The 13,498-nt window shown below is 39.5% G+C and overlaps 1 protein-coding gene across 6 annotated transcripts in view; it reads right to left on the bottom strand.

Moving 5' to 3' along the window:
* The window catches only part of DZIP3 (DAZ interacting zinc finger protein 3), a 116,063-nt gene extending 107,182 nt beyond the window's left edge, over nucleotides 1-8,881 (bottom strand). For all 6 annotated transcript variants that reach the window (XR_003569538.1, XM_027867046.1, XM_027867055.1 and 3 more), the window contains exons 1-2: nucleotides 8,755-8,881; nucleotides 750-841 (exon numbers count right to left, since the gene is read on the bottom strand). Coding sequence is in view for 5 of the 6 variants with exons in the window: in XM_027867046.1 (XP_027722847.1) it covers nucleotides 750-809 (60 nt within the window). In the remaining variant the exon portion in view is untranslated. The remainder of the gene's footprint in view (nucleotides 1-749; nucleotides 842-8,754) is intronic.
* Nucleotides 8,882-13,498: the final 4,617 nt, after the last annotated feature.

Here is a 13,498-nt window from a genome sequence, read left to right as displayed (position 1 = left end):
CTACTTTGCTAAGTGCTGTCAACAGACTGTACACTCAGAGAAGCAAAGTACCATACTGGGCAGGAGCCACTAAATGGAACCCAAGTTATGCTGCACTGAACATTTAGACAAAAGATACAAGTAACAAGAAAATAAGCTCACATAACTTCGGAGATTTACTAAAAAAAAAAAATCTATTGTCAAGGTATGTTCCAAGGTGAGATTCAGCTCGGTACCCTACAAGTTTTATCTTTAAATCTATGGAGCTGAGCAATGAGAACTGATATTCAGAATAATAACTTATACTTATATTGTACTTTAAGGTTTACTACGTATTTTCCTCATAACAGTCGTAGATAATCTTCATTTTATAGATGAGGAAACTGAAGCCCAGTGGCTGGGCTAGCCACTGTCAAAATGGTCAAATTCAATTCATTCCTGACTCTACTGTCTTCTTAAATTTTTTTTAATTTTTATTTTCAGTTCCAAATTTTCTCCTCCCTCCAGCCCTTCCCACACCCATTGAGAAAGCAAATAGCACTCTTACACTGGCCTTGTTACAATACAAGCTTCTGAACCATCAAAGAAGCATTTATTTAGGTTTGCTGTGAAATATTCTACTTACTGAGGTAGGGAAAGAGCTTCACATAAAGATTATATAACAGATGATAAAACAGAAAGTTCAACTGATTTCTAATTCCAATCAAAGTTTTTACTATTTTCCGAAAAGTCCTTTAACAACCGATTAAAAGAATTAAGTTTATTCTTACCATTTGATTAGCTGACGTCTTCATTTGTCTCTCAGTTTTTTTCTTAGTGTCATTCTCCATAGTTGAACTCCTAGTATTAGGTTCAATGGAAGCTAAAAGAGAAAAGTTTATTCAAAACACAGAATACAATCATCTTGGTTAACTTCACAGCTCCTGACTTGTTGAAACCTTGTATGAAAGTCTCAAAGACTTCACTATGCTGTCCAAAAGATAGTTGATGCTAGATGCCATATCTTTTTGGGAAATCAGAGTAAAGCAAAGAAATCTTTGCCTTTCCATTATTGGGTGTTAGTACACACCACAAAGACTTAATACAAAAAACCCTGCATCTTTAGCAGTTATATAATAGCAAACAAAAAAAGAAAAGATTACTCTGAGGCATGATTCCAACTTAATTTGAATGGAATGGCCCCCTGAAATTACTTTTTTTTTTTTGGTAGAGATAACCCACTCTGAACAAAATGTATTTTATATAACCTAGACTGTTTAAAAAAAACAAGTTGATCATTTGGTTTCTCTTTAAGTCAGCCTCTAGGCTCTCATCCCTTCTAGGTAATCAGGTTTTCAGAAATAATTAGTGTTCAAGAACATTCTAAGGTCAACATCTAAAGTGAACTGATGTTGAAAAACAATTAACTATTATAGGAAAAGCAATGACTTGTTGTTTTTTAATTTTCTTATCTGAACAACAATTCAAATTGGAAACCAATACATTTAATGGCCTATGTCATAGCAGAAAAAAAATACACACCAAGTCAAGTTCAATTTAACAAACATTTATTAAGTGTTACACACCAGGCACACAGGGAGAAGCAGCATAGCATCCTAAAGAGAGCTGGCCAGGAAGCCAAGAAGACCTTGCTTTCCAATATTACTGATGAAACATATTAGCGATATAGGGAAATTTTCTAAGTCCATAAATGGAAGCTCTGAATTGATAGGGAAATGTTTCCTCACCAGCAACGTTCCCTACACTGATGAAATCAAAGTTCCAGATAAAAGGTATGTGTGAATACATGTTTAAGCCCACAACTGGCACTGTGATAGGCATTGAGGGTATAAAGACAAAAACACAAAATCTCTGCCCTCAAGAAGTTGATATTCTACCAAATATTGCATTGAATTAATATGTTCATTTGGGTGGTATTTGTACTACCATGTTTAACCTTCCTAGTCAAGTAACAGCAACACCTCCACCACTACCTATCATTTATGTAGCACTTTAAAGTCTGCAAAGAGCTTTACATGTTATCTCTTTTGTTCCTCACAACAATCCTGCAAAATAGGTAATATTATTGTCCCCATTTACAGAGGAGGAAACTGAGGCTAAGAGGTTAAGTGACTTACCCTGGGTCACACAGCTACTAAGTAGGTATCTGAGGTAGAATCTGCACTTCTTTCACTGCCCCACCTAGCTACCTAGTATCTGGCACATCCTTCAATTTGCTCAGATCTTTTTCTATTTCTGTTAGTAAAATTTTAAAGGGCTATATTCTTTTTGTACGGATCTAACATAGACCTTGGTGAGTCAATGCAGATATTTGATATAATAGAATGTGGGGGCTTTTTCTGATATTTCTCAGTACTTATTAATGGTATATAAAACATAAATGATTGAGAGTTTCATATACTCTGTCCACTACCTTGCTGAAAACTTTTTTTTTTCCCCACCGAATCCACTATGTTTTCTGGGCGTACCACCAAACCACCTGCAAGTAATATTTTAACCTCTGTTCCTCTTGTTCATCCCTTAATTTACTTTTATCTGAATTTGATTCTTTTAATAGTTGAGCCATTTTTTCATAAATATTTAGCAGACTACATAGCTGCAAATCCTCCCTCTCCTATACTCTCAGATCATTTGCTTCTGATTTCAGTTCACCTATCTTTTCACTCCTAATTCTAGTCATCATGATTCACCTATCATCAATAGGGATTTCCCTCAAAATTTCTTTTGGCTATCCCTCTTCTAAGAACAGAAATAAATTTAGTAAAGTTGCTCTCTAATCACAGAACAGAAAAAAAATTATCAAACATTCTTTTCAGATGTCACTGGTTTCTGATACGAAAAGACAATGTGCTCTCTAACTACAACCAAAAATAATTTGGATGGCTAAAGTCAATCAATCAATAAACATTTACGAAGTACCTGCTATGTGCCAGGTACTGTTCTAAGTGCTTGGGGATAGTAAAAGAGGCAAAAGACAGTCCCTCCCCTCAAGAAACTTACAATCTTACACACCCTTTGAAGGAGTATGAAGGAGGACATTTTGCCACCAGGAGCCTTACCAAAGACCTACCTTTTCCCATCCAAATATACGAAGTTGTGTTGTGTCTCCACTGTCCTAGATAGAATAATTGGCCCTCCTAGACACATGTGTACAGTCCCTTTTATTAGTAGAGTACAGGCCTCGGCACACTTCTATAGAATCTCAGATTTTACTAAGTTATTGCAACGAATTAAAATACAGTTCACATTTTGGAATAAATCAGTCCTTAAAGAGTTGGCTACACAGTAAATTTCTTTAATTCAAACACTAAATATTATTTTTTAAGTGGTTGAAGAAACGGAGGCCCAGAATGACTTGCCTAAGATCATCCAGGTAATAAATAAGTGGAAGAGGGAGTATGGGAATTTAGGTCCTATAACAAGTAAATAAAGAATCAGTGCCGCTTCCACTGTCCCATGCTGCCTCACTTTATATCAATTCAATAAGTATGTGCATACAAAGCATCCATTTTGCATGCACACTAAGGTATCTTCTTTCTGTACCAAAAGGAGGAAAGAAAACTGGGTCAGAATTTTTAATGATTTGCCTAAGGTCTCACATTTTCTGACTCCCAGTGCAAGCTCAATCATTGCACCTGTGGTTTACATACCAGATTCATGAAAACCACAGGCAATTCAACAGGTACTTTAAAAAGAAAGCAAGGGGCAGCCAGGTGGCGCAGTGGATAAAGCTCTGGTCTTGGAGTCAGGAGGACCTGAATTCAAATATGACCTCAGACACCTGACACTTACTAGCTGTGTGACCCTGCGCAAGTCACTTAACCCCAATTGCCTCACCAAAAAAAAAAAAAGTTAAATCACAACAAACCTATTTGCTTCTGTCTGTTCTGTCATTTCCACATTACAACCCAATATTAAAAGAGAGGCTGAGTTGCCACATAATGAACAATATTGCATAAGAATTCTGCTACTTCCCAAATTTTGGAAAATTCCACAATACTAAGTATACAGTTGAGATATTGCATGGATAGTACTACAGAACAAGAAAGCTATACAATCACATTTAATCTTTTGAGGACATTTGGTCAATCAACAAGTATTAATTAATCACCCACCAACTTGTCAAGTACTTTGCTAAGTGCCAGGGACACAAGTAAAATAAATAATGCATCCTTACTCAGAGGGAAGTGGGTGACATAATGGATATAGTATTGAACTTGGAGTCAGGAAGACCTGAATTCAAATTCTGCCTTAGACACATTAATTGTATAACCCTGGATAAGTCACTTAACCTCTTTTTGCCTCAGTTTCCTCATCCATAAAAATGGGGATAAGAGTACCTACCTAACAAGGTTGTTGTGAAGAATAAATAAGAAATACACACACACATATACACCCACACAAAATTTATATATATTTATATATGTGTGTATATGTGTTACAAACTGCAAAGTATATATGAATGCTAAGCTATCAATATCATATTATTATTACTCACAAGGATTTTATTCTAATGGGAAAGACAAGTACATATATAAATAAATATAGCATCAATGTCAAGTAAATAAAGTTATGAGGAAATATTACACCTCTAAAAAAATACCTCATAAGAAGGATTAAGCCATTACACACAGACTGTGACTGTATGGCCAAAGCGAAATGGCCAATTAGCCAGATAAGTCTAATATTATAGCTGATCAATTTGAAGAATTTGAGCCCCAATTCTCACTTTTCTTTTAAATTAGCTGGCTGGCTCATGCATGTCAATAAGTGCATTGGACTTTTGGAGACCTAGCTGAGGGTGGGTGCTCACCCAGAGGACGTAAGGCGCTAAGGGAGTTTTTCTGAAGGTCTCAACAGGTGAGGAGGACCCTGGAGTTCCACTTGTTAAGATGAAAACTTAAAAGGGCTTTCATTTGGTGACTTTAGAAGCAGCATTGCAATGACTCCTCTGGTGACAGATCTGACACTAAGGAGGAAATTGTATCTCCCTAACAACCAGTCACCCAAACAAACCACACACAGCCACCCTGTCACTGGGAGAGGCCCAAATAGAGCATGCTCTGACACATCTGACAACATGGACTTAGTTACCATTCCCCCAAAACTTGGATTTAATGGATTGCTCTGAGTCATTCTCCAGCTTCCCAAAGATATGGTGAAAAAACAAAAGTGTTTTCTAAGAGCAGCAGATTCTGATTTTTTGTATCATGTTCTTTTGCATCCTCCACAAACTGACAAATTTCTGTCAAAGGATCATAGAATTTAGTGCTAGAAAGAACATTACAGATTATCTACAATTTTATTTTATTTTTAATTCCAATCAATCAACATTTATTAAGCACCTACTATGTGCCAGGCACTGTTCTAAGTAAGTGCTGGAGATATAAAAAGAGGCAAAAGATAGTCCCTGCCCTCTAGGAGCTTACAATGTAAAGGGGGAGACAACATGCAAATATTTACAAAGCAAGCTATATACAGGATAAATGGGAAACAACAGAAGGAAGGCACTAAAATTAAGAGGCAATGGAGAAAGATTCCAGTGAAGGGATTTTAGAGACTTAAAATGAAGTTTCAAATCCACTCCCACACTTGAGAAGGCAAGAAAAATAAAACCCATTACAATCATGGACAGACATGAAAAACAAATTTCTCTATTAGCCATGTTCTCAAGAAATGTCCCGCTTTTTATACATAAGGAAACAGATCCAGGGCAATGAAGTGTCTGTTTTGCCCAAGGTCATACAGCATATCTGAGTGCCCTAAAGTCTTCAATTCAATTGACTACTAACTCTGGTATCATTGAACACGAAATGATATTCATGTTAACTTTCAAAGCTGCTGTTAAAGACTATGTTTTTGTTTTGTTTTGTTGCTTTTTAAGCAGCAGCATAGTATAATGAAGAAAACACTCATTCCTAATTCAAAGGACCTGGGTTCAAATACTACCTCTATCATTTCCTACCTATGTGACCTTGGACAAGTTATTTGTAAAACGAGATGGTCTCTGGGATCTCTTCTACGATCTATGATCCAATGAACCCAGTCTAAATCGCTGGGTTTTTGTTTGTTTGTTTTTTAAAGAGGCAGAATATCCCAAGGGTACGACACCCTTTATGAAGTTGAAGAGATGGTAGCCTATATGGGACCAAACAATTAGTCTGTGGTTCAAAATTCTCATTGCCAGTGGGATACTAAGAACTATGTAGTAAAGCAACTAAGATAACAGGGAAGCAGAGCATATCCATGAATATAAGGTATCTCTTTTCCTTGAATGACATAAATATCACTACTTTTTTATTACCTGTTCTAGTCAAAGGCCAATCATTGCAAATAACTGATTCACGAGTCAACTGTTTGGAACTCTGAAAAGCATTTTTCTCATGTAAGCAATATTAAACATGATGGTCTCACTCTCAAGCCTACAAGGTGACTGCTTACAAGCCCTAGATCCACTGAATCCCCTGCCATCAAGGCAGGTTACCTATCCCTATGCTAATCTCTGTTCATGGTACCTTCCCTACCTGTTCTACCCAGGAGAAAGTGGCATAGTAGGGAAGGTCTTAGTAGTGAAGAGAAGCAGCAAGAAGGCATAGCTTGGTGGTGAAGTGAATAGAGCACCAGTCCTGGAAGACCACAGTTCAAATGAGGCTTCAGACACTTTCTAGCTGTAGGATTCTTAGGCAAGTCACTTAACCCTGTTTGCCTCAGTTTCCTCATCTGTAAAATGAGCTGGAGAAGGAAATGGCAAACCGCTGTGGTATCTTTGCCAAGAAAACCCCCAATGAGGTCATGGAAAATGAAAAACAACTGAACCCTTGTCCCAGCAAGCCTGGGTGTCAAGAATTCTTTATTATTTTCAGGTTCTGCCAATGAGGCTAGACCAATTCTTTATTTTGTTAAGGCTCCATTTTCTCTTAAAGCTGTGAGATAACATCTATCTTCAAGTTATACCTGCAGAGTCTTTTATAAGTTTTGCCTGCAAGGTACTTCGGCACATGAAATCGTTAATTTATAAAGCTGTGTTCCAGAACAAAGGTTGATTTATAAATCAATTGTTTGGAACTCTCAAAACTATTTCTTATGTAAATAATATTAAACTTGATGGTCTTACTCTCAAGCCAATCCACCTATGCTTATTTACTCCCCTCCCAGGTGGGAGGAAAGGGAGTTAGGACCTATGGTTTCATTTTCATTTCTCAATAAGCGTGTCCCCTCAGTCATTGCTAACCTGTAACTATTCTGCGTCTTAGACTTGTCCTTGAAATAATGTACAAATGGTAACTCTAAGGCCTGAACCGAAGACATCTGCGGCTACCAAACAGTGTGCTGGCATGGTGGGAGGAACATATGAAAGAAAGAACCCCATTGACATGAAGCTCTGTATTGCTGTGGGGACCATTTTTTCACAAACCAAAGCAGAGGCACAAAGCACAAAAAATAAGATAATCTTTTTACAAAGTCACATTAAAAATAAAAGTTCTTTTCTTGGATTCAGACTTTCCCAGGAGGCAGGCTTTACTGTATGCACAGATTAGTAATGAATGCATAAGCAAATCATCTCTATTAGACTTCCTGTAGCCACTATCTTTGACCTTACACCTGTTTGGTGTCACATACTGAAATCTGAAGAACTGGCTAATTCTCAGGCAGTGTAATGTCATCTGCCAATTCCCTTTTCCTTCCCCCACTCCCATCCCCACCCCCAAGCACACTTCCTAGCCTGCGTCCTGCCTGTTTGAAACTGAGTCTTCCAATAGCGCACACCTTCCAACTCACCCCTAGACTCAAGTAAGTCTCGCTTTCATCACGTACCCCTTTAGAATCGTATGTGTGTGTTTGCATGTGTTTAAAGTTAAGTTTGCAGGGTTTCCCCCTGCCTTTATTTCTGGGTGCAGAAAGCCAAAAGAGGTGAGTCTGGGGAGGAGGAATGAACTTGTTCTGTTCTCTTTGCTTCATTTCACTTATAAAGCTAGGTAAGGCACGGGCACAAGCCCTAAGGATTAATCATGATCATGTGACGAAAATGTTTTTCTTGAGATTTATTGTCGTTCCCTTGGATTTCCCAAACAATATTAAGACCCAGAGTTGCTGCTGTGCTGGGAGACCCCCTCATTGATCGATTGCTGACCAGGGACAAGCAGGGCTTCAATCTGCAAAAAAGCAACTAGCTCATTTCCTAAAATTTTTTAAGTGTAGGTTAAAACTTTCCCCTTTTAAAAGCTCTCAATCTGCTGCTGTTCATGACAGACCCCAGCAAGTTTTAAAAGGGAGGAGTAATATTGAGGAAATACTGGGGTAGGGGTGCAGCGCAGGAATCAGTCTAAAAAAAAAGGCAGTTTCCACACTATAGTAGGACATAGAGATTACCTCCGAGTCGCCTCCTCCCCTCCCCCCACACACTAAGTGTTGGGCTGAATCTTAAAAGGGTAGAGAAATGAATGAATGCACTAAATAAACTTAGCTGTAGAATGATTGAATGAGGAATCAAGAGACGTATGGGTGTATTTTTTTAAGCTACTTATATAAACGTCCCGAGGTGAAACTATGCAGTGAAAAATGCTCTAGGGGAAGCCCCATCGCTCTACAAGCTCCCATTTCTATCATTCACTATGGAGTACAGTTCTGCTACAGCTTCCGAAGCCCAGAGTGAGGACCAGAAGGGTTTGGCAGCAACAGCGGCCGCCGCACGGGGCTTGTGTTGCTAGAAACTGGCAGGAATTAACTAAAGAAATATTTTAACAGGGTACAGTTAAAATCACAAAACGTTCTTACCGTCCCAGGATAGAATGAGAGGAGGTCTTTAAAATTCTTAGGTAGGGACAAGAGGTAGGTGAATCTCAGCTTCGTTCCTGTGGTCACACCAGCAAGGACAAACTTTTCCAGTTAGTATGAAACTGAAACCAACTCATTTGGTCTTATTAACTAAGCCCTCCTTCCTGGAACTTGAGGGACCCGCCCCTTCCCAGCAACCTGTGCTCTCATATTCAGGCTTGCTACAAATGTGTCATCTGAGGGCAGCCTAAAGTCACTTGGTTTTGGTTTTTGTTTTTTTGTTTTTTAAATACAGAACCTGCATACACCTTTACCTACCTGGCCATGTGGCATAGTAAACAGCACTGAGATGATTTTATCTGTAGCACCTGGGGACACCACCACCACCACCACCACCACCACCACCTTCTCTCAGAATGGATTCCACCAGACAAACTTACCCTATTTTCAAGATACTCTGATTTCAAAGCCACTCAAAATGAGAGGTCATAAAACGCTCCTCCTGATAGACTCACCTTTACTAGTCAACAAGAAGACACAGTTAATTCAGATCAAAGGTATTTTGTGAAACAGCAAAGTAAAAAAAAAAGCAATAAAACATTTCCTCTATAAATCTGGGGTCCACTCTTCTTTAGACAGACACTGCAATGAGTAAACACACAAAGGTACCACATGTGGAGAGTCACACACAGGGCCATGCCTGGCGCTCTGGAATGGAAGGGCAACTCACAACTCATACACTGGTGAAGGGTCATGGTTAATAACAATAAAAATAACTTTAATAGCAAGAATGTTATAACGCTGATTTCATCACTGTTCTGACAGGCCTGCTCCTTATTGACATTGCAGAGCATGAAGTCTCTGTAGAGCACTGATAATCCCCCGGCACGTGTAGCCTTCTAGCACTGATTTGTAGATCACCTTTCTGCTTTTAGCTTTTGGCTTCAGCTGAAGTCTATCTTTTACTCATATACTCCTTCATTCATGGGTGTATGGGGTTTTCAAGGAAGATTGGCAACTCTGCCGAGTCCTTTTCAGGGTTGCTCATCCACCTTTGGTGTCCACCTGGCATTCAACTCTCACCTGTGGCTCTAAGAAGCTGTAGCATGCACGGCCACACTCCAGGAAACCAGTAAACGTCTCAGCAGACTGGTTAAACAAGGTTGAAGGTAAAGGACAGGCCTCAAACCTGTCAGTGAGTTAGGGTGTATCTACCCCAAGCTTGTTAAGTCTTCCCCCACTGAAATGGATGGATAAAAACAATGTATTCCAACAGCCTTGAAAGCAGCTTAAGCAGGTGCTGTGGAGTGTTAGAGCTTGGGTAGACATCGAAGATGCCAAGTTCATCCACTGCATCTCAGGCCATCACCATTTGTGCTGACTTTTGTCTTGCCACTGGACTTCAATGACTCTGGAAGAGTGAGTGAGGCTGAGACTGCAATTCTGCATCACTTAAATTCAATTTACCCATGAGTCAAGACATCACCCCATGATGCCATTGGTCCTCTTTGAAAATGAAAGACAAACAATATCTCTTACTCTCAGTGAAAGTCTTAATCTTAGTGGGCTATGTCATACTAAGTTTAAAACTCCAAAGCTCTCTCTGCTAGAGTTCTTTCAAGGGAAAAAAAAGTGTGAACAGACCAAGCCATGACACTAAGGGGAAAAAAAATTTCCTGAGGGTAGGGAAGGTTGACTAAGTTTTCCCTCAGGCTCTACATTCTTTGAAATACAGATCTGAGAACAACCAAAAGAGAGGAGTAGGAAGAAGCAGCACAACTTAGTTTCTGCCCCAAACCACTCAAACAATCAATTAATAAATATTTATTAAAATTAATGAAATTAATAAATATTATTAATCACCTACTATATGCCAGGCCTGTGCTTAATACTGGAGATACAAAAAGAAGCAAAAGACAGCCTCTGCCCTCAAGGAATTTATAATGCCATGGGGGAGACAACTAGCATATAAATACATACAAACAAGTTATATAGAGGCAAATAGGAAATAATTAACAGAGGGAAGGTGGTAGAATTAAGAGGGGTTGATGAAGGCTTCTGAAAGTAAAAGGATTTTCATTGGGACTTAAAGGAAGTTACTAGAAGCTCAGTGGTGCTGTGAATATGTTGAGGTTTAGGGGTTTAGGGTTGCTGGGACCCCAAAATCTCAACACATGGGTTCTGCCTGAAAGAATTCGACCCAAGCCTTTTTTCAGTCAAAGACAAGGTTTATTAGAACATTCGTCATATTAGAATATTCGTCAGACTCTTAAGGAGTCTGAATGTTAGTGAGCTATTGGCTAGATTATAAGAATCTAAGCATCTTAATGGAGACAAGATGGACCTTATATACAGAAAGACTATGGGAAGGATCTAGGAGTGGCCCAGTAGTCTATGAGGTAATAGAACTCCAGGGTCCTGGACCACTTGGTCAAGGGAGAATGGAGCCTAGATATGATTAAGGGTGGGAAGTGGCCTGGGGCCATAGGGAGGAAAGACAACGGAGGGCTAGGCTACAGTTAAGGGTAACAGAGAATTGGGAGATTGGGTGTAGCCTTAATGAAAGGCCAGTTGATTATAGCCTCGGGTGAACACTAATTTGGCCACCTGGGAAAGATGGGGGTGGGGGGTGGGGGAGTGGGGGGGTGTTGGGTTTTCCTTTTTGGGGTCTAGGTCCTATCCTCATCAAATAGAGCACTAGCCCCAGAGTCAGGAAGACCTGAATTCAAATCCAGTCCCAGACACTTACTAACTATGTGACCCTGGACAAGTCACTTAAACTTGTTTTCCTCGGTCTTCTTACCTATAAAATGAGCTGGAGAAAGAAATGGCAAATCACTCCAGAATCTTTGCCAAGAAAACCACAAATGGGGTCACAAAGAGTCAGACACAACTAAACATAAAGGAAGCTATGGAAGTTAGTAGGCCCAGTGGAGGAAGGAGAGCATTCCAGGCTGGGGAGATAGCCAGACAAAAATGCCCAAAGCCCAGAAATGGAGTGTCTTGTTCATGGAACAGTCAGGAGGCCAGGGTCACTGGATCAAAGAGTACATGACGATAAAGTAGTGATCAGGAAATCCAAAGGGAAAAAACAAACAAACAAAAAGCAACAGTGAATCATTTTTCACATAGAACAGGACTTAAACTTGGGGGGGGAGGGAGACCCTACAACTGGACATGAGGTTGATCTGAAGCTGTATTTCAAGGCAAGGGCAGTCACAGAGTTGGGGGGGAGTTTGAGGGGGAGAGGTTGGGACACAGCCTAGCTATTCAAGATGCCGAGGAGTCAATCTACAGCTATGATCATTTGACCATAGAATTAGATGATTTAGGAGAGGATGCACAGATGGGACTGACTTCCAGCTATGACTCAGGGCAAGGAGTGAACAGGAACTGCAAATCCAGTTTAAACTGGCCTAAGGCTATGTACTGAGCAAAGAGTGGGATCCAAAGTTAGCCACTACTATTGTCTCCAACCTGAGATAGTGGCCTTAGAATCAGCCTTGGAACCAGCTTGAGGCTTGAGAATGAGTAACAAAGGGGAGCGAGCTCGACTAAAGGGGAGATTGAAGTGCTGTCTCTCTGAATCTGCAGTTTTGCAGATGGGGACTAGGGATAGTAGCAATCTACTGGAAGTCCAACCAAATCTATGGCTTTGCTGCCCAGACTAAAACCATGGTCAGGAGTCTGTAAAGCTCAGACCAGCTGGGCAGTGACCAGTCTTTACACTACATCAGATAACTTAGAGCGTACTGAGAATTTGTAAGTCCCCCTGAAAGCCTTGAAGAACAGACTCATTATCCAAGGATAGAAGTAGTAGGACCCCACACAACACAAAAAATGACTAAACAAGGTTCCAACATTCCCTCCAGAAGTGTGGAGAGGCTAATTTTAATCCAAAATCCCAATCTGAGAAGTAAGGTTGGAAGAATGAGTAAACAAAAGAAGACTCTCACTAAAAAGATACATTTATGTTGCCAGAACCAGAGAGAGGAAAATAACTCCAAATACCTATAGGCAAAGTCTCAAAGGAAAACAGAGTTTGGCCACAAAGTCAACCAGAATTGCTGGAAGAAATGAGGCAAAAGTTGTGTGTGGGGGGGGGGGGTGTTTAAGAGTTGTAAAATAATCATATAAAGTAAGTATGTGAGAGGAAAGTAGTGTAAAAGAAGTGAGAACTATGAAAGAGATCTGGGAATGGTTTTGTTGTGTTTTGTTGATCTTAAAAGAAGAAAAAGAAAAGGAACAGAAAAAGTAATATAGCAGGGAAGAGTTTGATGTAGAAATACATTCAACATAACAGGGAAATAGGAAAAGGAATGGGGGTGAGGATAATAAGAAGGAGAGTAGATGTTGGAAGGAATTAGTTGTAACTAAAACAAACTCTAACCTCAAAGAAGAGATGTCAAGAAGAGTTTAAATGGAAAGAAAGAAAAGATAATAGCTTATGATTGACATCTGATCAAGGAGACTGAGAAAGAGAAGGAGAGTGGAGGCGAACTGCCTCAAGCATAGATTACTGGTGCTAAGCACAATCCTCCTTCCCTGCCTTCTTTGTAAAAAGGGTACAGAAAGTAAAGAATGCAAAAGTTATAAGAGAATAGAATGGAAGAAAATACACAACTATCACAACTATGAATGTGAATGTGATGAATTCACCCATAAAACAGAAAAGGATAGTGAAATGAATTAGAAAATAGAATCTAATAGTATGTTATTTTCTGAAGATACACTGGAATCATAA

Source organism: Vombatus ursinus, unplaced genomic scaffold (genome assembly GCF_900497805.2).
Source record: "Vombatus ursinus unplaced genomic scaffold, bare-nosed wombat genome assembly UNPS02001419.1, whole genome shotgun sequence".
NCBI lineage: Eukaryota > Metazoa > Chordata > Mammalia > Diprotodontia > Vombatidae > Vombatus > Vombatus ursinus.
The sequence above is the reverse complement of the archived record's forward strand: the minus strand, read 5'-3'. Positions and strand labels throughout refer to the sequence as shown.